The sequence below is a fragment of the Corvus cornix genome, chromosome 14 (genome assembly GCF_000738735.6).
Source record: "Corvus cornix cornix isolate S_Up_H32 chromosome 14, ASM73873v5, whole genome shotgun sequence".
NCBI lineage: Eukaryota > Metazoa > Chordata > Aves > Passeriformes > Corvidae > Corvus > Corvus cornix.
Genome location: NC_046344.1, coordinates 12,423,079 through 12,449,270, shown reverse-complemented (window position 1 = coordinate 12,449,270; position 26,192 = coordinate 12,423,079). Strand labels below are relative to the sequence as shown.

Sequence of the window (26,192 nt, the reverse complement as noted above, 5' to 3'; positions counted from 1 at the left end):
CTAGTATTTGCACACTTATCTTTTATTTTGATTGGATATATGCTATTCCATTTTAAAAAAAGTGATGATCCTTGGCAGTTTTTATTTAATAGTGAATTTCTAGTTTCTCTATGGGTTGAGTTAATTTTCCCACTACTAATTTGATTTCACCATATGTTTTATATTGAAATAATGCATCTGAGTTGTGAATGCTAATACAGAAATTAGAAATGTGCATTAACTTTCATTTATTACTGAAACAGCTACTGACAAACTATTAAGACAGAAACATCATTAGCTATCTTGAACTATTTTTGAGTAAAGGTTTCTGCTGTTACCAAAGCATCAGTTGGGGAAGGCAAGGTTCAAACTGCTTTGACTCTTAGATCTTACTCAGAGCAGAACATCCCTCGGTACACCCTGGGCAAGAGAAGTTGTACAAGCGGGGGATGACTCTGTGGAACTTGACTCTTGTACAAATGGATTTCCTGATGGAAGTATGCTTGCATGTTAATCTGCTTTTAATTTTGTTTTGGTTTAGTGTACCTGTTAACTGCTTCAAGTTTCTTTATGTAACACCGGTGTCCACTCTACTGTATCTGCATGCATTAAGGCAAATCACTCAAAGATTGCAACTACCCAGCATGTGATTTGTATTTTGCCTCATAATAAAATGTAGAAGAAAATGTTCCAGACACAAATGATGAACAGATCCTAAAATTAGACTTTCTCTATCTTTTATCATTGCAGAAAATCACCTATTAAAAATGTTTGAGAACAGGAGTCTGTAATATTTTCACGGCTCCTGAGCTGCTACTGCCCACAGTTCTAGAGCTGCAGCTTGCTGGGGTTGCTTCTCACAGCAGGGCTTCTGAGAGGCTTTGGAAATACTGTTAATCCAATGAGCCTGACTTAGGGACCCGGCTTTTCCATTGGAATAAAGTGGTTCAAAATCCTTTGGAACACGAACTCTGCTCTGGTGAGACCCCACCTGGAGTACTGCATCCAGCTCTGGATCAGATTGCCCTGAGAGGCTGTGGAGTCTCCCTCACTGGGGATATTCCAGAACCATCTGGACACAATCCTGTGTCCTGTGCTCTGGGATGGCCCTGCTGGAACAGGGAGGTGGCATCCGGTGACCCACTGTGTCCAGCCTGACCCATCCTGTGATTCTGTGACCTGTTGGAGCAAATCCAGAGGAAGTGCCAAGATGATGAGAGGGATGAAGTACCTCTCCTGTGAGGAAAGGCTGAGACAACTGGGATTGTTCAGCCCAGAGAAAAGAAGGCTTTGGGGTGCCCTAAATGGTGACCTTCCAGTGCCTGAAGAGAGCCTACAGGCAAGACGGACAGAGACTTTTTATGAGAGCATGGAGATACAGGAGAAGGAGGATGATTTTAAACTGAGACAGAGTAGGTTTAGAGGAGATGTTAGGAAGAATTTTTTTTACTGTGAGGGTTGTGAGACACTGGCACAGGTTGCCCAGAGATGCTGTGGATGCCCCATCCCTGGAAGATTTCAAGGTCAGACTGATGGAGCTCTGACAAACCTTTTTTAGTGGAAGATGTCTCTGCCCATTGCAGGAGGATTGAAACTGGATGATCTTTAAGGTCCCTTCCAAGCCAAATCATTCTATGATTCTATGAACTAAACTATGTACATGAAAAACTTAATTCAAATGAAAAAAATGTATAAAAAGCATGGTTACTTGGAAAAGTATGCATCCTAACAGGTAGGAATGGTGTTCCAGGTGCTTGTTGAAATGTCATTTTGTAAAATGGCCATAATTTTTAGCATAGAATGAAAATTCTTCCCTTTTTTTTTTTTTTTTTTTTTGCAAGGGCTTGCTAGAAATACTTTGTAATCTTCCTCTCACCTACCTGAGATTGAAACAGGGTTTTCAGTTCTGTTCCTTCTCCGTGGATGTGGAGAATTTCTCTTGAAGTTTTGATGAATGGAAACTCAAACAAGAGCTTCTAATTACAGTTTTGTAAGAACTGAAGGAATGCCAGGGTGCTGCACTTTGTTTTCAAGGTGTTTCCAGAAACCCACTGTGGGTGGGGGAGGAACTATGGGTTTGTCAATTTTATTTTTTATTTTTTTTATAATATCTATGACTAAATTGGCAGGGTGGGTCTTTTAGGAAGTGCTCATTATCAGCAAACATTTGTCTTTGTGTGTGACCAAACAACCCAGGCAGGTGTCTCTAGAAGCCTGCATGGGAATGGAGCATTCACGGGCTGTTTTCTGGCATGCAGTGCAGACATGGATTTTCCTGGGTGAGAAAAGCAGGACTAGAATTTCTACTGGGGTAGATCAGTTTATTGACTTCTGCTGAGAATGCTAGCCTTGGCTTTGCTGTGAAATTAATGCATCGTATGGTGAATGTGTGTTTTCTGTCATCGTATTCTTGTATATTTTGCTCAATAGTTTCAAGTGTTTATTTGCACTAAAATCATACAAGTTGTGTGTGCCCATTTCCAGAAGAAAATGAACTTTGAAACTCCTTTATAAAAACTCCAAGGGAAAGCTATTTTCAGCTTTATTAAGGAAGAAGAGTTACAGCAGGCAGCATCTGATCTGTGAGAGTGATGGGTACTGGTTACTCTCAGAGCTTCACAAGGAGTTAGGGCTGTGGAGCACAAAATATTTCAGTGTTTTCTTCGTGTGATCCTAAAGGGCTAATTAGGGATGAAGAGTTGATGATAAATCAGGAAATTCAGCTCTTTGTGAATGGCCAAACAGATCAGTGGAAAACAAAAATATTGTTAGGCAGTGGTACCAGATCACTCAAACATGCAAGAAAGGAGGCTGTGAAGAAGACCTATCAATAACAAAAAAATGAGGTAGTTATAAAAACCTTTGAAAATAATTTCTGTAAGAATTCACTAGTCCCAGTTGACTCATTAATTATCTTGAAATCTGACAGTTCTGTAGAAGCAGCTATGGAGTGCTTTTTTGTCAGTGCAACGCAAGAGAGATGTTCCAATAATAGCATTTATAATCCAGATGTGCAAAAGTCAGGTCTGTCTTATGAACCTCCTGTACAGTTCATGTTTGCTGAGCAACTCAAAGCTTGTACAGAAATATTACATTTCTTATTTTTATTTATTCCTGGTGTTCAGTCACATGTATTTTGGTGGTTTACTTCTTTACTACATAGTATCAAATGTTTCATTCCTTCTGGTTAGAAACCAATCACTATTGAAAAGCTTTTGAGAGAAGGTAAGATGCTCTCAGTTGAAGAGTTTGAGTTCAATTTTTAGTGTCTGATCCCCTGATCTTGCACTGCAGGAGAACTGACAACCTCTGAGGTCTTAGAAGGAGAGTACTTACTCTTTGTCTTATTTCTTGCAACAATAAAAATCTTACTCAAGTTATTAGCTGGTTATTAGTATTTGCTGAAGCACTCATTTCAACAAAAATAGAAATAATCCACTTCTGTTGTCCTTTCCTGTACAACTTTAGCCCAGTCCTTTGCTGATGCCTACTAAGGGCACTGGCACAGGTTGATTAAAACATAAATGAAGGCAAGATTCAAGGCCTTTCTTTCTCTATTCCTTTCTAATATCAAATAGAATTGACAAAAAGTAAAGAAGTGGGTGGCAGGAAAGGCTTTTAGCATCTGGTACTGATACGACAGGGTTCTGGTTTTCTGATCTTAGGTGCTTTCTCTCCTCTCCTGTTATTCTGAGCAGTAGCATGATCCCCCTAGCTTTACATTGTCCTGAGAAAGTTGTGAGAGACAACCTTAGAAATCAAGCATTCCCATGAATTCTCTACCTACTGTGATTACTGAAGAATATGTAGGAGTGGAATGTGTAATGAATAAATAGAATATTTTTAATAGGTTTCAGGAGAGGGGGGGGAAGTAAACATGTGTTGTGATTCTTTCAGGTGAGATCTATTTACTGTGTTACCAGGAAGACTTCTTGAAGCTTAATCCAGGGAATTTTGTTCTTCCAAATTAATTGTCCTGTGTACCAGCACTTTACAGAGAGGTGGGTGCAGAGAGTACTCAGAGCAATCCCACTAACAGTGATCTGGCTTCAGTCCCAGACCCTCAAACTGGGGGCAGGAGAGATGTGACCCATCTCAGGGAGAGCCAAGTTTTAGCTTGGCCTGGATAGGCCGGGTACAAGACCTCACACTGAGTTTAGGAGTGGTGTTGAATTGCTGAACATGGGATTAGGTGTGTCACCAAACATGTGCTTTAGGAAATGTCTATGTGACTGAATTGACTTTAGACATTAATTAGCAATGAAGTTGAAAAAGCTTTCTTAACTTTCTGCCATTCAGATTTGGAGGCAAACTTCCTATCAGCTGAGCTTTCTAGTGCTTTCAGCCAAATCCTGCCTGCCTTAGATGCTCCTTGCTTGTAGCTCTTGGCTAAACTTTAGTACTTAAACTATTGCCAGTGTCTTGAATAGAGCTGAGTTATGGCTTACATTACATCTAATGCCTTCAAGTCTTGATATTTTATCTCTTGAGACTATGAAACTTGTCTGTAGTGAACAGAAATTCCCTCTGATCCCTTTAAAGACCTATAGGGTCTTTATTATTTTGGGGTTTGAATTGGTTGTTTCTCCAAGGCACCCTGCTCACTTAGGATATCTACCCTATGCTGGTTTCTGCAATCAAGCCATAGCACTTGGCATGGTAGGGTGCTTGAATGATGTATTTATACAGGCAGGAGGCAGGGTTTAATATCATCTCATGATTCACTGTGCAGTCCTATTAATACGAACTTGACTCGGGGGAATAAGTAGCTGTTACTTGTCAGCAAATCCTGAGTGTATTAAGGGGGTGAAGTTGTATTGAAAGATTCTCACAGTGATACTCTGCTGTTCCCAAGGGAAGCAAATGAAATCTGTACTTTGATGAATAATGAATGTGCTAATTGGGGTCAAGAAGAAGTCATAGCTTCCTGTGATACAGTAGTTAGAGTAGCCTGACTACAGCAATAAAGAAAAGTCTGTTTGACCAGATTTGGTAATAAAAGTATGTGAGTGTCTGTCATCTCTGTCATCTCCACATGACTAAAGCCTGGGATGTGACAGTGGCATGCAGGTGGTTGATCTCTTCTGCAACACAGGGGTGTATTCCTGGCATCCTCTTTTAGGTATTGGTTGGTGCCAGTAAGAATATGGCCATGAACTGATGCTGAGACTGGTTAAGAGCTCAGATATTACCAAAAATCCTGTGTGGAATGGATGATGATCTCTCATGGCATGGCTTGGGTATATCACTAGGGTTCATTAAGAGTGGATATTGGTTAGTTAGTCTGTTCCTGACTTGCAAGGAAAAATGCATTTGTTGTTGCTGGTCTGTATTTGCAAACAAATGTACCCTAAGGGGAATATCACAGCCTGTGCTCACCTGCTGACAAAATACCTGCAAAAATACATATTTCTTGGTCATCCTGTATTCAGGACACAGAAGAATAAATGAGAATGAGGAAGATATATGCAAGTATGATTCTAATATGTATTTTGTGAAATACATAGAACCTGACACTTTATTAAAGATGTATGATAGTGCTTATCATTTGTGGAAGATGTACATAATTTTCAGTAGTTAGTCTATGTAACTGCATGATATCAAACAAGCATGAGATCTTGAAAGTGTTCTGTGTTTCATACAAAATTTTCTAAGCTGCTTAACTTCTCATGGATTGGAGGCTAATCTCAGCTGGTTTAGAAAATGCAGATAATCTCAAGAGCAGCGTAGTGAAAGATATCTGAAGTAGCCTGGAGATGGGAGAGAGTGTGTTCTCAAAGAGGCGAACAGGGAAAATTCAACTGATTTGATACAGCTATCCAGCTGATAAGATTATGTAATAAAAGCCAGCGTGGAGCTCTGCAAGAGAAGGAAAGCAATGCAGTGCTCACTAAGGCAGAAGAAACAAAGTGCAGAACCTTGTAACACATCTTCTGTGCTGGGAATAAGTCGGGATGTCTGCATGTCAAAATCAACTCTTGGTACTTAAAGCAACAGTATTTTCCTCCAGTTTTGCAGCTAACTTTTCTGAGTGATCCAGGACAACTGGAGGCACACAGAGAAGTTTTCTTCACAAATATAATTGTACAGGCCCATGGCGGCGTGTTCCACCACTTTTTGTAGCTTTAGGAGACTATTTTCTGTGTGGCACCTTGCAGTCCAATGTCACCCTTTTTCCTAGTGCAGAGCACAGCACAATAAATAACTGAAATTTCCAGATTCATCCTGCTTTAATTCTGACACAAATGCTGGGATAAAAATCTGGTTGTGATGCAGAATCTTTCTAATTGGTGTGATAGTGCAGCTAAGTTAAAAGACACCTATATCTATTTGATGTTTGTTTTCAGAGAGTAGTTGTTCGCAGATTGTTCTTGGCGTTCGTGCTTTGATATGTAGAGATGATGACAAGTCCTTACGTTTCTGTGGTAGCCCAAGGGAAGTCCAGGCACCGAGGGATCCCTTAACTCCAGTTATAACCTGCTTCTTCTCTCTAGCATACATTTATCACCTGTGTAAATGAATGTGTCTTGCGACTCACTGAAGGGTAAATCACTCTCCCTGCTGTCAGGGGACAAATACTTATCTTTTAGCAATCCAGTCCAAGCAGGGATGAGGGTTTCCAAGTTGTAGAAGAGGCCAAGCTTTGCTTTCAAGAGTTCTGGGAAAAGTGAAGCTAAGTAGGTGTATATCTTTTAAGTGGGTGTGTGTGTTCTTTTATATTGCTTTCATTGTGGTGATCTCCCTGTACCAGATGCAATTCTCTTCAAAGGAATTTACAGTCAGAGATGGATACAAATGTATAGTTGACCTGCAGAGGAACAGGAATATTGGTCACCATGCCGCTGGACAGTCAGTTCATCCCCCAGTCAATGTTTTTGTGTGGCATTCTGGCAAGAGGAGGTTTTATGGGCTGAATGTTTGTAGATGTTTATAGAGACTTACCTGGTAGCAGGCAACTTCAGGAGAAAGCACCGATGCCATTTGGAGTTTGGTTAGGAGGTGCAGGAGCACAGTATTCAAGGCAAGACAAAGAGAATATTCATCTTTGAGTTGTTGACAGTAATAGATTGGGTAGGAATAGGCTGAGGTGAGCCTTTGAGGGGGATGACAAGTACAGGATAAAGGTAGTAAAAGGACGTTTTTTGGGGCAATGCAGGTAGAGAAAGAAGTGATCTTCGTGGGAGAATTCCAAAAGAAATGGAAGGTAAACAGACCATTCTTTAGCCAGTGAGGTACTAAAGCAGCCCATGACTCAGTATACAGCACTGACAATAAGAAAGAAAGTTGAAACCAGAGAGAAAGGATGGGCTGTGTACTCAGAAACCAAGATTTACTGAAATATAGCACTTCAAATGTTGCAAGGGCAATCGGCCTACAGGGCAAAAGCCTTAATCTCTCTAGGGCTACAAATAGTTTCTCAAATATGTTTCCTGACTTCTCCCAGCTTGTCTGAAGCTCTTGTATATGGCAGGACTGTAATTATTTATCTTTATTTATCTTTGAAATCCCCAAACTTACTATCATTGTATATTTAGAAGAAAAAGGCTAAAATTTGAACTTCAGTGGAAGTGAAGCATTGTTGTTTTTTGACTGAAGAATTAGCTGGCTTCATCTTGACCTGCTGCTAGTTTCTAACGTGCTCCTAGGAGCTAATGTAATTGTTAGATGCTAATGTAATTTTTAAATGGAAACTTTAAGTTCAGAAGAAAAATGTGTTAATTCTAAATGTGCTGTATCCCATGTGCTTGAAAAAGGTGGTTTCTCCCAGGTTTAAACAGTTTCTATATCCTTGCCCTGTTCTCTGGTATGAACTGAGACGCTTAATAAACTCAAACAACCCTGACAACATCTGCCATGTTAGCTATCAGTATGAAACCAGCAGACACTTTTGATTTGTGTAAGTGACATTTTCATTTAGAAGTCAGTAAAATATCCACGCTGTGTTTTGGCTCTGCTGTTATGTGTGAGAGGAGCTGGCTGGGGAATGGGTACCTGGCATGAGCAGCTCCTACACGTACTTCATGTGGAGGAGAGCAGAACAGTGAGCAGCTGAGGACAGGGGGCAGCTCTGGATGGTGCTTCTGGTGCACTTGAAAAGCCTTTGGCCCTAAATGACTTTTGCAGAAAGGTGGAAATAGTCTGGAAGACAAGTGCATCAGTTATAAAAGTGTCAGCAGCTGTGCTGGGGAGGGTGGTGGAAGATGGACAGCTTTTTCTGCCTATCAGTATTTCCATTAATGCCAGATCACCTTCTCTTTCAAAGCATGTGTGGTGCTGGTGTCTGGTAATCCTTTTTTAGAAACAATAATCTAAAGTTGCTGTGGATGAGGGAAATTATCAGGAGACTCGGAAACCAATTTATCCTTTCAGTTTTGGGGTTTTCCTTTACCAGAAAACCATTGAGAAACCTTAAAGAGAAAACAGAGATCATTTGGAGAATAGGAAAGGTGGACAAAAATGGGAGACTTGAACTTAAAAGAATCAAATATGATATAGCATAAGCTATGGAGAGGGTGCCAAAGTAGTATCTGAATTTTTTATGATCTGAGAGCTGGGAAAGTTAGGCTAGTGTAGGAAGGAAATAGAAATTATTTGAACTTCATTGGTGTTGTTCAGCATTTGGAAGAAGTATTGTTTGTGGTATTTTGTAGATATAGGCATTAAGAAGAGTTAATTATTTGGCAGAAAGATGGTCTAAATAGATTACTTCTGTCAGAATCTGATTAGAGCATACATCATTGATTGGCTGATGACTGCATTGCAGGGATCTGCCTTTTCCAGGCATTGTGGCCCCAGGAAAGTACCACAGCAAAATTTAGCCATGTGTTTTTGCCTGGGGACATATTTTAGTCATTGTCTAATGTACCACTTACATCTTATATGCAGGTGGGAGCAAACCTCTGGTCTTTCTTGCACCATTTTCATTTTCTTGCTCTGCCTGAATGTGTTTGGTTTTCAGGCAGATTTCTAGCTTGATTGCTGTACAGTACGGATGCACGGATACAGCAGTCTCCATTTCCTTCCTATTTAAATGACTTTTTAGCAAGTCTTCAGTGAAACTGCTGTTAGAGCGCTCCTGTCAGTAGCTTTAGTTCTGTGCTAAAACATGAGATTGTGGTATTAGATTGCTGGGCCTGAAATGCTTAAGAATTTTCTGACCTAGTACTACTACCTCAGCTTGCTTAACCTACGCTCTTCACCTTTAAAATCAGCTTTTTAGCAAAAAACCTGCCTTTTAGCAAAATTCTGCATCATCGAAACAAATAAGATTGTGCATTTTATTTGTGTATGTGCACTTTACATATAAAGCTAGTGTTCATGTGTTTTTCTTGTTATTTCTTCCTCTCTCATTGCTAAAATCAATTTTCAGTTTTGGAAAATCCATGAAAAATTTTAATGAAAAAAAAACTCTAGGGTTTGGGAACAGCTGAAAGTAACCTACCCTCCATGAGCACACTGAGAATGGCTTAGCGTGTAATTTTTTTTCCTAACAGCATTATGATTTTCTAGAATGTAATGGCAACGAAAGCTGTATAGTTGTTTAAAATAGATGATCTCCCCTTTTCCACCCACAGGCAAAGTTAATTTTTTGCAGGGAGGAGGAGCCCTACAGCAGGCAGGAAGTGGGTGCTATCACCACCAGTGACATCAGGGAGATGCTTGATGTGCATGTCCCAACCCTTCTGGTTTTGTCCTCCCAAAAGTGTTTAGGTCCATGCTTGACCTTAATCATGCTAAAGGTCCTGCTAAAGTGAAACAGAGCTCTCAGCTTAATTAATACTCTTCTGGCTCATTCTCTCAGTCCTCAGTACTCTTTGTGGTCAAATTTCAGTTATTCAACATACTCTTGCAGAGCCAGAGTGACCATTGATACTAACTAAGAGTGAGCTGTAAAAATCAAGTCAAATTTCCTTTTTGTGTGGCTGGGAGGGAGAACAGATGTGTTGGTCTAAAGTGGTGGAGCTGATGCAGAGCCATTGGCATAAGTTCTGAGCTTGGCACGGGGCGGAGACGCGAGTAAAGCTCTGTTGTGCTTCTGTGGTTTTGATTCACAGAGGTTTGTGCGAACTTAGGTAGCTGGTGCACGCATGGGACATCATCACAGAGCCCAGCCACCAAGTCAGAGCTTGGATTTGGAGTGCCCCACACCTAGACATTTAGAAGCATGTTGCTATAGTGAGGCAAGCAAAGCGTCCTTTCGTTAAAACAGGTAAAACTGGTTTATTTTCAAAGTTTGCTTTTGTATATTACTATCTGCAATGTAGAAAATGGCAATGCTGCTTAGACATTTGATGTGTTTGTTATTCTGGAATAATTATACTGCTTGCAAAGGACTGGAAGGGTCCTCCTGGAAGTTGCTGAGTTCACACTACCACTACTATTTGCATTATATAATTGACTGTTATGAGCCACCCTTTTTTTGTTACTGTGGATTTGGAAGGCTGTTCTAGACCCTCACTAGACAAGACCAAAATACTTCACAAAAACCCCCGAACTTGAAAAAATATGTTCAGCCTAAATTTATTCATAACTAGGTTTTTCTTGATTTTTAGAGTGTCAGGATTGTCCTTAGCTTAGACAGTCTCTTCCTCCTACTGTTTTCTTCCCTATTCACAGATTGCTTTGCTGGGATAAACAAATCAAATTTAGGTTCCTGTTGCAACATAGTTGTTCCATTCCCCTGAACACCAAAAGGAATTTCTCTACAATGTTTGTATTTGAATTTGACCTTTTTTTCTTTTTTGATTTAATGTGGATGAAGAGAACTGTGTTCTGTTGGAAGTACCTCTAAGAAATCAAGACATTAATTGAGAATTAAAACTAAGAAATAGTGCTAATTTTCCTTTTCCTATTTGCATCTCACTAGCATCTCAAATTCTTTAAACAGATGCAATGAGACCCTGTATTTCTTCCTCCTGAGTTTAGCTCTGAAGTTTATTAGGAGGAGCATGATCTTGCATTTTGTATTATTGAATTCCATCCCATTTCTATTAATGAAGCCCATAAGATTTAGCAGTCCTTTCTATGTAATATCCTTATCCTTTTTAGTCTTGACAGTACCTTCCAACTTTGTGTCATCAAGAAATTTCATCAGCAGGTTGCCTTGTGCTAAAATAATTAAAGAAAATGTTAAAAAAATCTGTCCTAAAATAGATCACAGAAAAGCTTCCCTTGAGCCTGCGCTTCCCTGTACAAATCTTCCTCCTCAGGTTTTCTAATGTCTTATCAAATGCATACATGCTGAAACAAAAAACCTGGCAGGTATTTTACAGAGCAATTTAACAGTCTGTATTTATGTCAGTTGTCCCACTGGAGTCATTTGAGTAAAGCTTGCAGAATCCATTTTATAATCTCCATTCCTGGGCGAAAGAAATCTACTTTCTTTTCAAATGCAGCTTACTCTGCTAGATGAAGCAAATAGGCAATAGTTAAAATGATTTTTTTTTTTTTTTTTTTTTTAGAAATTAAGTATTTGTGAGTTGTGACTGCAACTTGCTTTCTCATATATACTTTTTGTCTATATATTTCTCTGTGAAAGTTAGTGACTGATTTTGTATTGTAATTTATGATACTCTTTTGAAAAATCCATGATGTGTCAGCCTGCTTAATAATTAAACTGCAGAGTTTCTCTTCCTTAATAAGAAAAGACCAAGAAATGGGATTTATAGCTAAGCATAGTCAGATAACCAGTGAGAACAACATCGTCCCCAACAGAAAAGTGAAGTGGTTCTGAAACAGGAGATGGAGTGGGGTAAACATCACTTCATCATGTGGCAATTGCTGGCCTCATTGGCAGCTTCTCCAGGGAGCATCACCGAGGGTCACAATTCCACATCTAAAGTTAGCAGTGGGGTAAGGCTGGCGGTGGGGAGGGCCAGCGGGCAGCTGCTGAGGGAGATTTCTAAATCCTGCAGCACGGCCGCCATGATACACGAGAATCAATTACTGAAAACCTTCCGCGATGGTCAAAATGTGACATTAAATAATTGAGTATCACATCAAATCTTGTCTGCAATTAGTTATCTGGAAAAGTAATTATGCAACAAAATCAAGTAGCTGAAATTAGTGGTGTGAAGCACCCTGGTTATTCGAAGACTGTAGGAGATTTTTTTTTTATTTGACTTGTAACATGCAGTTGTAAGTACCTAACTAATTCTTTATTGAAATAAAAAAGTCTTCCTCAATTGTAATTCTTGTCATTAGTTACATCTGCAATAGAAGATACATAGCACATAAAGCAGGTGTTAATGACTAAGCTGGTTTTGTCTAAAGTAAAAATGAACTGTGGAAGAGAATGTCTTGTAAGTAGTACATTTAAAATCAAATCTGTTTTGATTTAGGGAGGAAACCAGCCTAAATTTCACTCTTTTGTCTCTTACATCAGTAGTGTAAGTTAATTTGGAGAACGGAGTTGTAACATTCTAATGGGGAAATGTGTTCTTTTAAAATAGTTATGATCAATTTAACAACATAGATGTTGTGAAAGGTTAGAAAAACCATTAAAATACAATTTACACTAATAGAAGTAGTTAGCTTGCATTAGTTAGCTCCCATATTCAAAACAAACAAGAAAAATATAATGAATCAAAAGAGTATGTACCCAGAATAACAGACTTAAGTGTAAACGCTCGCTCACATGAACATTGTTTAACAGCTTATAAATACAGGCAAATGTCTAATTCTGCAATCATGATACCCTGATTATTTTGAAAATGGCTTCTAATAGTAACTGTTGTCATGTATATGCCAGAACCGATAGGAAAATTATTTCTAATCAGTAGATCTGTACAGAATTTGATCTCTATGTGTATAGTACTTAAAAATCTGAACTGATAAAGAGTAGTTGGCTAGTCATGTTACTTAAGCTGGTCCCAAAATAGCACCTTCCTTTTTGGGTAGAGTTAGGTTTGCAGCTGTTGTCTCTATCTGTTGTCTCTGAAGAAAATTTTAACATTAAGTGTTGCTGACGTCAATTTTTTTCTTTTTTTTACAGCTGATGTGGGCTTTGCCCCTGACAGAAGTTATTTGGTTCTAGCTCTGAGTTTGGAAGAAGTTGGTATATAGATTTTCCCCTAACTTTCAATTGATGTGTTTAGCTTTAGTGGGAGTAATACTATCACTTAAACCATGTTGTCGTCTCAAGGAGTTTTGCTACATCCCTATGGAGTGCCAATGATTCTGCCGGCAGCACCATACTTCGCTGGACTTGTTCAGGTAATGCAAGGCCGCTTCCAACAAGCAACTTAACTCTAGTGCACTTAGAGCAATAATTGGAATTTTTATGGTTGAGAAAGCAAACACTTTTAATACAGGCAAAAGCTCTCATGTAGTCAGTGAGAAGACAGTAGGAAATCAAAAAGATGGATCACCCTAATCTGTGTATTGACATCTCTCATGGCTGAATAAATGGTGTAGTTGAGCTATATTTGCCTGTATTGATTTGTCTGCTGTTTAACATTCATGCCTTTGCTTCATGAGGTTGACCACAGGGCAGAGGATTTGCTATCCATTCTAGGTTTCTGAGGGAGTCAGCATTCCCACGGCAGGTCAGAAGACAAAGTAACTTACCATGATGTGTTTAGGTTAAGTGTTTTAGCACAGCAGATAGGAATAGTGTTAAATATGCATTAATTCAAATGTTACTCGTCACACGGAATGAAAAAGGGGTTGTGGTTTTGTGTGTCTAGAAATATATCACCTGCAAAGAATATTTATACACATCCTATTAATTCCTTTGAACCCTCAAAGCGTAAGATCTTGCTGCAGGGCAAGAGTTCTGTATATTTAGGAGTCAGCTGGCAATTACTAGATTGTTGTTGTTGTGTTTGCTTTTGCTTTTATTTTATTTTTATCAAAAAAGTGGTGCTACTGCAGTTTCTACTGTTAGACTTGGGATTTTTGATAGATCGTGCAGATGCTAATTAAGCAATAAGTATCCTGTTGTTTACAATATTAGAAGACATTAGGAAAAGTCAAATAACATTTCTAAACACTGATAAAATTGTACCATCTGAGTGGCAGTAGTTAGATATTGTGCATTAACAGGGTCAAGACACTCACGTGTGTTAGGGCATTTCTGTGCTGTGCTAGTGAGGGAAATTTTCATTGTGCTCCTTTACTCTGATGCTTTGCTGACACAGAGGGGCAATCACAGCATGAAACAGGTGGTTTTCCATATAGGTCCCTTCAGTAATAGAAGACTGTGGGTTGTGTTCTTCACTTTAGGCTTAATATCAGACACTTCTGTCTAAAATAGAAATATAGCATTGCACAGTGGCCATTATCAGGTAGTGGGAAACTGTGTCTTGTGGAACACACAAGCTAAGGCTGCTTTTTATGCAGTGAGACACATCAGGCAGGCCTTCATATCCATTAGAATTTGGGGGTGAAGGTCGGACGCTGGAGCTCACTCAGACCCTCTGCCATCCTGTCCAATAAATAATTACAAGCAAATCGTGCCTTTCAGTCTATGCTGATTGATGTTGAAATTGCTTTTGAAAGTTCTCATAAGTTCCTGTTATAGATTAAGTGCCGGTGTAGGAAAAATAACTGCACCCAACTGAAATGGGTGAATGTAATCAGGTTTAATGGACTCGAGAGCTTGTTGGGAATTAAATAACTATTGATTTGTTGGAAAGTTGCTGTCATTATAAAATGCCACTCTGGACACATTATCCAAGCAGACAGATTAGAAGAAAGGGCCCTTTGAAAATTTGGGATGCCTTATTTCAATCTTTTTCCTCTTCATTCTTTCCTTAGAAAGATAGATCCAGGCCTGTGTTACTCCTTTAGCATAGATCTAAAACAGTCAAGCAATAAGAACTGCTGAAAAAAACCCCAAAATATGTAGTACAGAGGCAGTTGAAAAGTGTTCTTTGTATGAATACTTCTCTAGTCTCTTGTCTTTTCAAGAGACTGATGTCAAACCTGAAAATGGCATTTTGGAAACAAAGCACGCATTTGAGTTATTGTCCTAAAGAGTGAATTACAGCATTAAATGCTCTGACCAATTTGTCCCCCAAGATTTTGCCTGCATTTACAGTATCTCTGGTCAGCTTATGACACCAGAATGCTTATTGTTTTTCTCTTGGAGTAAATCTAAGTATCCAAAATAAATAATGCAAAGGACATTTGATAGGAATATTTGTATCATCCTCTTCTAAGCAGTAATTACATAACATTCAGAACTTTAATGGAAATTTTCTTCAAAAATATGCCTTGATAAACTGATTATATAAATGTTTTTTTCTGGGTTGCAGGTCCAGAACCACAACCCTGAACTATTTTTGAATATGAAAGCAATTTTAACATTTTATAGTCTTATAAGATGCCAATTTATTTATTTACATGGATTTCTACAGAAAATAGATGTACCTTTGATCAGGGATTCCTCATGATTTCCAACTGGGTTTATTCTAAGATTGCGTATGAAAGCAGTGTGTAGAGTATTGCCTAGAGATTTGGGGGACTATTTTGGGAGGCTTTTTTGTGGTTTGTGCATGGTTGAGCAAGAGAGATCTCTGTGGAGCAAAGTTTGTCTTCAGAGGTCCTGCACCTTCAAGTGTTGTGTGTTATTTTACTTAATGCTGTGTATATGCAGTCCACTGCTCCAGCCTCTCCTAAATTCATCAGTAAACCCTGCTGTGCATCCTCTGCTTGCTTCTGTCACACCCTCTTGTTGGAGCAGTGGAATGTGTGAAACCTGAGACAAACAGAAAAAGGGTGGTGCTGTGGGTACCTCTCTGGACACACCTTATACAAGCAGCCATGCGCATTTTCCTAATTGCATGTGTTCTATTAAGGAGATTTGTATTCCTTTTACTGAGATGATGAGTTTGAGTGAGATGATGGAAAGTGAAGTGCTTGTGTTCTTGGAGAGACAGAAGGTCCTGGGTTACAGAGATGTTAATGTGTATCAAATGATGTTAAATATACATGAAAACTTATTTTCCAGTAAGTAAATATACCTTAAACTTATTAGAATGGTGGCCTATGACTTAGTAGCACATTTTAAAATGAGAAAATATCTTTCCCTCTTCCTTCCTTCTCCTGGGTAAAACTATTTGAGGGGGGGAAAAAAAAATCCCATGCAAGTACAAATAATACGTAAATAGTTTCATGACTCCTGTGGGTGGGGAGAGATTTTCTGCCTTGGCACAAAAGACCCACTGGTAGCTTCACGGGCTGTCACAGCTCCACTGCCACGAGGACCCAGGCAGGGACTGCAGTGCAGCCACTGCGTGTGCTGAGGGCAGCAAGTCCCACAAAACTGTCCTGCTGCTTCTCCTGGCAAGGGAAATAAAAAAAATGCCATCTAGGATAAAGTGTCAATCCAGTAAGAGATTGCTTATCCTGCCCTTGGTCCCCATCCCAGTTGAGTCATTTGATTCCCAAGGGGGAGCCCTTATGTCCGGATAAGCAGAGGAGTCAGGAGGTGTCGGATGGCGAAGGTCCATCTGCCTTGGCCGGGGTGTGGAGCATGGATGAGTGGCTGTGTGCTCCTGTACCATCTTACAAGTTCTTAGAATAAATGCCAAACCAAGCTCCAGTTATCGTTAAGTTACAAAGTGGTTTCTAAGGCTGCACTCTCTCACAAGTCAGAGAATAGTATGTTTTGTTAAATAATATCGGAGAGGTCACATTAGCTCCATCCTTCATGGCTCTGAGTGTTTCGGATATATCAAATGTTTGTAGTTGCTCTGGTTATTTGGAATGGTAAATTTACAATAAAATATTTTGAAAACACACATGCAATATATGACATTTTAATAATGGATGCTACATTTTTTATTATGTGGCTGGGTTAGGTAGCTTCATTTCCATTTAGCAGAGAAAGAGGAGCTCATAGGCATTATTATAGAAGTTATTAAAGTTGAAATTGCTTAGATTTTTCAGTAAACTACTGGAAAGCTCTAGGACAGACAGTTCTATTTAACAGAGAACATGGAACTTGTATATATAAGATTATAAAGATGGGATTATTTATGAATATGGTCTGTATTTTTTTAAATACGCTTTTATTTTAACATAGTGACCAGAAAAATTCTAAGAGTTCAGAGGGTTTAAGCTTGTGTTCATTGTTAAAGAATTCAGATAACTAAGCTAAAACCTTTTATTTTCTGATTTTATTTGCTTATTTATTTATGTAGTGGTAAAGGATTGTAGTGGTTGGAGAATAAAATAGAAAATAGGCTGGTGATTAACTATTTCAATATATTGGGAATTACTGTACTTTTAAGTACATAATTCCTAAGCTTAGATTTTTTTTTTTTTTCCCCTGTGCATCTGATTTTCCATAACTGGTTAACCAGTGTGTTTGACTGACAACTGAAAAACTCATAATCTGGAGACTGTTCCATTTTATTTTAGGGCTGAGAGAATTGCCTAGAATATGCTGTGAAAAGTTGTGGTGCAGACTTCATCACGGTGCCATCGCTTTACCCATCTGGAAAATCCTTGTTTTAGTGCCGTGTTGGGAAGTGCTAGCAGTGGGTACATTCTGAGTACTTGTAGGTGTTAGTGTGTTAAGATACCTGCAAAATCACACTTGTGTTCCAGCAATCCAGTCTTGGGGAATGTTATGGATTTGTTGTGCCACCTTACATGAAAAAGGCTTTTGTGACTTGGTAGGTTCTATTTGAATAATACATTTGAAATAGTAATGAGGAGAGGTTTTACTTCTTCCAGTGTTGCCTGAAGTGGTGTATGGTTATTTCTGTTGGTTTTAGATTATGATCTGGTGGAAAGCAGAGTGTCATTTTTGTTTACATTGGCTGAATTGCCTATTTGAAATGCAGTAAGTAGACGATTTAGCTTAAATACAGATTTATTCTGGCTTGATTGCGTTGTTCTGTCTCTTGTTACTAGTACTGTACTCCCAGTGCTTTGTGAGTGGAGGATGAATATGTTTTACTATTGCAATCACTTTTCATCTTGTCTCGGTTTTGAGAGAGCACATCTAACATTTCTCCTCTCAGTCTGAGAGTTGCAAACTTTTTCTCCCTTTTGTATCAAAAGTGCTTTTAGCACATGTAACATGTGGTGTTAGTGATGTATATAGTCCGTATTATTTTGATAACTGAAAATTTTTGTAAGCAATGTTTAAGTGTCTGGAAATCATGGAATCATAGAACTGTTTCTTGGAAAAGACCTTTTAGGATTATCAAGTCTGACTGTTAACCCAGCACTGCCAAGTGCAACATTAAACATGGCCTTAAGTGCCACATCTATGCTTAATTTTTAATTTACCCTTTTTAGATACCTCCGGGGATGATGATTCAGCCATTTCCCTGGGCAGCCTGTTCCAGTGCTTGACAACCCCTCTCTAACATCCAATTTAAATCTCCCCTGGTACAACTTGAAGCCATTTCCTCTTGTTCTGTTGCTTGGGAGCAGAGCCCGACCCCCACCTGGCTACAACCTCCTGTCAGTAGAGAATGAGAAGGTTGCCCCTGAGCCTCCTGTTCTCCAGGCTGAGCCCCTGCTGCTTCTGGGGCTCCAGCCCCTTCCCCGGCTCTGTTTCCTTGCCTGGACATGCTCCAGCCCCTCAATGTCCTTCTTGTCATGCAGGGCCCAAAAGTGACCCCAGGATTTGAGGTGTGGCCTGAGTAGTGCCCAGCACAGAGGGTCAGTCACTGCCCTGGTCCTGCTGGCCACACTGTGGCTGATAGAAGCCAGATATCATGGCCACACACTGGATCATGTTCAGCACCCCAGGGCCTTTCCTGCTGGGTCCCCTTTGCAGCCACTCTGCCCCAGCCTGCAGCTGCAGGGGGTTCTGGTGGTGGCCAAAGGGCAGCACCTGGCCTTGGTAGCCAAAGAGGACTTGGGCCTCTTGCTCCGCTGGCCACTGCTCTTGGCCCAGCCATCCAGCCTGGTCAGGGCCCTCTGCAGAGCCTTCCTGCCCTCCAGCAGGTCCTTAGTGTCATCCACAAACTTACTGAGGGGACATTGAATCCCTTTGTCGAGATCATGGATAAAGATACTAAACAGAGCTTGTCCCAGTACTGAGCCCTGGGGAATCCCCGCTGGTGACCTGCCCCAGCTGGAGGCGATTCCACTGCCCACTCTGGGCCTGGCCATCACCCAGTTCTCACACAGAGAACACTGCACCCATCCAAGCCGTGAGCAGCCAGTTTCCAGGACAGTTCTGTGGGAAATGATGTCGGGTAGGTACATCCAGTGCCTTTCCCTCGTCCATTAAGCAGGTTGCCTTAGGAGGAGATCAGGTCAGTGAAGCAGGACCTGCCTTTTTAAACCTGGGGTGGCTGAGCCTGATGGCTTCGTTGTCCTGTATGTGCGTTTTGATGGCACTCAAGATGATCTTCTCCATACAACTTTGGATTAAATTGCTTTTCCTTTTAATCCACGGAGCAAGCAGTGTAGCCAATAAGCATTGTCAGTGAAACCTGCCAGCTGCTCAAGAGGCTGCAGACAGCTTGAAAGTATTTGGTTATTGCTGTTGCAAGAGTTTATTTTCTTTTAACTTGCCTTTATTTCGTGCTAATAAGTGCGGATCTCATCAGATACCTGGTGAGTGAACCCACAGGGACAAGAGGGAGGGTAATGACATAGAATGTCTTCCCCATTGACCAAAAAGACAATTTGTCATAAGAAGAATAGCTTATCTAAATGCTTTTAGTTCAGCTAAGAGACAAGTTGTTATTCTGCCCTCCCATCTGCATAATTTTTTCTCACTGGCCGTTCTTCCCGAAATCAATGGGTGACATAATTCCAATGACTAAGGCAACACTGCATTACCTCTTTCACCCTTATCCTGTCAACTCAGTCAATGCTGTGTTATAGTTAGGGCGTTTTTCATCTGCCAGATTTCATCTGACGCTCAACAGGCAGAATTTTTTCCTTTTCCACTTTTGCATGTAACATCAGTATTAGTGAATTTTAGACATGATGATCTATAGTTATGGTCACTAGCTCACGTGTTGGAAAATACACCCCAACAGAGTGTTTTAGTATGGCAAAAACTGGGTAAATCTGTGCCTTTCTGACTGCAGGGGTTTTCAAGTGGAATACAAGAAAGTGGGTTTTTTTTCTCCTACATATTTATTTTTTTTTCCTACAAACTCAAATTTCTAGAGATGGAATAGTTTTCATTAGGGTAAGTTCTATTTATTTTTTTGTCCCCTAAATAAGACAAAGCTTTTAAGATTTGGATTCTCTGTAAAAGCAGATTGTTTAATTTGGCTCCTCCAGCTAGGAGCCATCAAGCTGATAGTGCTGTTTCCAAGGATCTGGAATTTCAGCTGATTTTTTTCTCTCTTCTGACTCATGCATAATCATCAGTAATAAAACTTCTGATGGCCAGATTATGACAGGAGATGCAACTTTGAAGTTCTTTTGCTTTCACTAGAATGATTCACAACTGATATAAAAATATGCTTGTACATCTAAATATAGAACAATCATTTTAATGGAGTTTGCTTGAATATTTCACCTATTTACCCTCGGATGAGTTATCTTATGTTCTAGAAGCTAATGCTAGAAACCCAGTTCAAATACATCTTTTGGCCTGTTTGCTTGCTTGCTTTTTTTAACTGAGGTGTGCTGGTAACTGTTTGCTCAGACCTGGTTTCAAGGAGGGTGTTGTAAAAACATATGAAATGTCTATTTCAGTAGATCAGGTTGTGCAAAAAATATGGTAAGGACATAATTGTTTCAAATATAAGTACTTTCACCTGAACTAATTGGGAATTGCATTTAACTGCTCTATTACTACCTTAGGGTGGTGGAAGCACACCTGGCAAATATTTGACAGTCAGATATCACAGATAATTTGGAAAATTTTGGTGTTTTTTTTAGTGTAGTGACAGATCATGAACACTGTAAATAGATAATTGGGAATTGAACCAGGTAAATTTTCTGTGTCAGACTTTCTACCTGTGTTTCACAAGACTCAGATTATTTTGGATTAGGGTAAATTCTGATTTCTTGGTTCCTCTTCTTTCTCTGGGGGACAGATACATGAGCTAGAGAGCTTGGAGAATGACTTAGTCCTCCAATTCTGATGGGTTTAATTAATCAGTAAAGAATGGAATTTCTTTTTTAAATCTACATATGGTTTTGTTGCCAACCAAGCTGAGAGGAAAGTAGAAGTCTCTTGCCTGTATATTCACGAGTCAGAATGGTTCATGTTCTCATTTTATGAGGCCTTGAACTAAGTGAAACATGGTGCATTTCAAGCAATGTTATTCATCAAGGAAAGTTATTCAGAGTTTGAGAAGTCTCCTTCTGTAAAAGCAACTACAGCTAAAAGTACTCAAAGCAGCGAACTGATCTGAACTATGCTGATTTTATATTGGTTTGTTTTTTTTTTTTAATTCTGAGGGAGTAAATATGATGTAATGCTTATTACCCCAAGGCTTTTTCATCTTCGAGAGCTGGAAGTACACTTCTGTTATGTCTCTGTCCACATTTTGCCCCATATTATTCCAAAGCATGTAGTGCCTTCCTATTTGTTAATTAGTAGCATTTAAAAGTCATGGAGGAGAAAATGGCAGGTTGTTTATATATTGGTTTACTATGATAAATGTCTGTGACAGTTTGCTTTCTCTGTACCATTTTAATGTATAGCAGATTCAGTAAAATGCATCTCCAGACATCTTTAGACATGTAAGCTTCAAAACATCCAACCCAGGCAAGAGAGTGCTGCCAAAATGCAAATACAAGGGTTTCTCTGTAAATTACCAGCAGCTGTGCAGGTACACATCAGCTGTCTTTATTTGCACTGACAGTGGTACTGAATAGGAGCATGTTTCAAACACTTTGAGAACAAATCATATTGACACTTGAAACCAAGAAAGAGAAAAAAGGAAATTTCCAAACATTTTACTTCCATTCTAGACAAAACCTTAGAATTATGTTAAATCAGAACTTAAACAAGGGTGATTATTCCAAAGAGAATAGTAAGAACAGGTTTAGACAACAACAGTCAGGATTTTTAAAAGCTGTAGCCCTGTAGTTGGTTAAAAGCAAGATGACATTTAGTTGAGAAATAAAAGGTGACTAGAGGTGAGGGAAAGCACATCTTCCTGCATTTGTGAATGATCCTGGAGATAATAATACAGAATGAATCATTCTTTCTTTCCCTCCTAGCCTCAGTGTGATGCTGACTTGACTGAATTAGCAAACCTGAGAAGTCCTTTGCTACTCCCTGGTGATAACTTTGCTCTGTCAGTGCAGCTCAGGGGACTCAGCTCAGCTGGATGCTGAACAGGGTCTGTGTGGTGGGACCTGCTTCAGATACGTGCAAGCAAGTTTGAAGGTGTTTACCCTCTATGCAAAATGGTCCCTTATTCTCTAAGTGTTGGACACGTATTTTAAGTGTACAGGATTTGTGTTGATGTTATGTTTTGTGAGATTTGGTTTAGTGCTTGATCACCTGTTTAGTTTTTGGTTTTTTCTCTGATTTATTCAATCTTGCTTATGCAAAAAGGTTTTAGGGATTTTTTTAATTAAGAAATACAGAAATTTTTTTTGTTAAGAAATTAAGAAATACAGAAAAGCCTGTTTTTAATGGAATAAGCTCACTTTTGTTAGGTTTTCTTTCTCTTTGACTTGGAATTGTACTGAAAAATGCTATATGAATAAATTTTTTAAATGAATTTTCATCTTGCTAACAATGGAGGTACAGAGAGAAAGTAAACCTCTACAACTATATTTCAATATGTGATTAAAATGAAAATATTTTCAGTTATTAAAAGAAAAAAACAACGAAGCAAGAAATCCCCCAAAACATGAAAACTCTTTAGAGCCATCAAAAGCCACCAAGACAGAAGAGGATTCTGGCTGTTTGTATACAAAAACCAGAAAAGGCAAATTCTTAAGAAAGCCATGAGTGTTGTTAACAGAATCTCAACAAAATTTGATTCTATAGAGGCTGAGCCATAATTGAAATGGTCTGATCCTCAGGATCTTAAATAATTTATACTTTGTTATGCATTTTAGCAACTAATTACTACAGAGTGGTTTTTAAGTTTGTGGTACTTGGAAAGTGTGCTGTATTGGAAAGCTGTCTGTTCAGGTCCATGCTATAGAGAGCATGGCTTCACTGTCTGATCTTCATTCCAAGGAAGGTTTCTTTCAGAAGTGCAGCAGTCTTTTCTACCCTGTCCTGAGATAGAAGCAGGAGAATGAACAATCTAACGTGTTCTGTTGTGACATGTCACGCAAGAGTCTGCTCTGAGATGAACATGGAAAACAGAGCACCAGCTTTCCTCTCACTGAGGGAAATGAAATGTAATTGGAGCAACCCCTCCTTCTGCAACACAGGAATAAATTACGCTTTTGATTATTACTTTTTAAAAGCTCTTACATCCAGACACTTAGATGGTTGGGGGGGGGGGGGGGGGGGGGGGAGTGGGTTTCTCTCTCTTTTTTGGCCTTATGTCTGAAACCAGAAACAAGCAAACTTGAAATCCTGAAACTACCTTAAACTGTGACCAACTCTTAAAAAGCTGTCTTCCATGTTCTCTTTGTCTTCTCTTTTCATTTAAAACAGAAATATGTTTCACTTTTGCTACCCAAATACAAGAGGATTTGAGGCCAGCTAAAGTATAGCAGCTGGGGTTAGGACCACCAGTTTGCCAAAGATAGCAGCCAGTCTTTGGCAAATTGTTCTTTCTACTCGATTTTCCCCTATCAAGTTAGTTGTGATGTTTCCTATTCATTTTAAAAAAGTGTGTGCAGAAATGACTCAGTGTAGTTCCAAGTTTGTTTACTTGTTCAGAATATTAAATATAAAATGAAGGCAAGCATTGCCTGTAAGGATGTATTTCTGAATACTTCTAAAGGTTACCTGAAATTGTGGATATCCAAAGAAATTTTTCAAAACTGATCATTCTGTAAGAAAAGAAATAGATGGATCAGTTTCATTATAGCCCTGGTCAGTGTGTCCTGGGAAAGTGTCCTCACTGGCTCCTGGGGTGACTTATTTTGTAGATTGAAGTTGTTGAAACCCACTCAAACCTTTCAAATGCTGCTGTTACAGGAAATGAATCCACCTATTGCAGGATTCTCTGACTCCCATTTTTAGCTGACATACTGTGCTGGATTGACTGAAGTGAGTACACGGTCTTTTTACTGCAGAGATGAATGTTTTTATTTTTATGCCTTCCTCCATGAAGGAACAGTTAAAATCAGGCAGAGGGAGATGTAACAGATGTTCATGCACATTTCCCATCTGAAAATGTCTTCCACTGGCCAAGACAATTGTTAGGCACAATTAAGCCCAGTATATACATCCTGTACTGTAAGCCAAGGCTGCTGAGGGTGTTGCCAACAGGGGAGCACAGGTTTGGAAAGAAGGAGGTTCATGAGAACTTTTATCTGCAGCAGGTTTTGGAGCGCCACTGTGTGAAAAACGAAGGAGACCTGACTGAAGCTCAGAGTCTGTGCCCCCATGTGTCCTTAAGATACAGCTATACTATATACAACTATAGTTTTAGGAGACACTTTCAGTCCATGAGCAAATTTCATATGCATTTCAAGGACACTAACACTTGAAATCTGATTTTTGAGAGGCATTTGGTGTGATGTTGCCAGCTGACTTTAAAAGCTTGTGATATTACGCCTTGTAATGATCCACATTCGGTGTAATTGTCACTGTAATCAGCTTTATGATGGCAAATCTTCACGATGACTGCAGGGATATATTTTTTGCATATTATGTCTGAAATGTGAGTTACTTTTTGATTTCAGAGGTAGAGTGGTAGTGAAGGGAGGAAGGCACTGCAGACTTTTGAACTCATGTATGAAACGTTTATGCAGAGTGTGGAATTTGTCATTTCCAGTGATGTGATAGCATCTACTGTTGAAAAAGACACTGAGAACCAAATGCTCTTATATTTTGTGATTTGTATTGTAATTGAACCCATTAGGGTTGGCCGTTCTGGAAAAGCATGCTTTCCTGGCAGAAAATTGCAGTGATTGACTATTTTTGTTGCATCAGAATATTATACAGACGTTGTGAAAGTGTGCTGACCTAAAAACGTCAGTGGATATTTCATATCAGTCTCCCTTTGTGTTTTGTTTTGGTTTTTTCTAGGGTGGGGAGGAGTGACACAAAAATGCAAGGCAGACATTGCTTTTCTGTTGTGTAATGCCTGGCTTTTAATAATGTAAAAAGCTCTGTGCCAGGTCTGTAAACACCTTGTAAGTTCTGGGCAGCCAGTAAGTCTTTTCACTGAAATATGAAAGAGAATTCTAAGCCAAACCTCTTTCTTATTCCAGTCTTATTTTCCTGTAATAAGACACAAATCTGCAGAGGGTGTTTTCCTGTCCCTCTGGCCTTAGTTCTCCACATAATGTTTTGTTAACTTTCTCTTTGAATGGATATAAATTGGGTTTATTATCTCATGTTATTTTTACTCAAGGCAGCAATAGGGTGACACTTGTCCTGAGTCTCATGTGCAGACGATGAGACCCAGTTACCTATATTTCATAGGGAAAAAAAGTGGGACTCCACTCATTTTCTGGAAAACGTGATTTTCTGCAGGGGAGTATTTCTTAAATACCTCTTTGTTAGTCCGCTGGAACTGATGGAGTTCTGTGGAGTGCCTGGAACCTTCCTTGACACAGTATATGGCCTTTATATGTGCCTAAAAATTATTCAGTGCGTGGTAACTTGTGGTGGCAATGTGTTTATCTCTGGTGCTCGTTCTCAAGAAACATTGTCTTGTTTAAGTGGCTGTGAAATGTACTTTTTATATGCTGTTCTGCGGTCATCTTGAGGTCGGTATAATCCTGGCTTAAGGTGTCTGGCTGCAAATTTATCATTTGCATTATTATTGGTTGGTTCTTGCAGAACCAAGCTAATTTTTTTTTTTTAAATATATAAAATGCTTTGTCTAGAAGAATAATAGCAAAATGCTGAGAAAGGTATTTTTATTCTCTTGGTTCTGATAAGAAGCTGGAAGATCAAGGGAGGGTAGAGGTGATGCTTTAAGTCTTATTTAGCATGGGAGAGATTATTTTAAAATATTAATAAGTGTGTAGTATTGTGCTTCTGGATAGGAGGAACGAGAATTTCTGGTTTACATTTTCACTTTGTTAGTTGAGTGCTTTGTAGAGATTTTCCTCCCCGGAGTCCTATAAGACAAGATCAGATACCTGAAATACTTAAAAGTAGTTCTGGGTCAGAGCCAGACTATGTAATTATTAAAACCTGCATTTCATTGCTTTGTTGGTTTTTGAGC

At 39.3% G+C, this 26,192-nt stretch overlaps 1 protein-coding gene across 30 annotated transcripts in view; it reads left to right on the top strand.

The window, feature by feature from the left end:
• Positions 1-26,192, top strand: part of RBFOX1 (RNA binding fox-1 homolog 1) — a 1,114,622-nt gene that overhangs the window by 861,902 nt on the left and 226,528 nt on the right. For 3 of the 30 annotated variants that reach the window (XM_010392181.3, XM_010392187.3, XM_019281681.2), the window contains exons 2-3: positions 10,035-10,189; positions 12,974-13,194. The exons of 26 other annotated variants lie outside the window; for them this stretch is intronic. In XM_010392181.3, coding sequence (XP_010390483.1) covers positions 13,108-13,194 — 87 coding nt within the window. In that variant the 5' untranslated portion in view covers positions 10,035-10,189; positions 12,974-13,107. The remainder of the gene's footprint in view (positions 1-10,034; positions 10,190-12,973; positions 13,195-26,192) is intronic. One more of the 30 variants, XM_010392180.3, reaches the window with a different exon arrangement.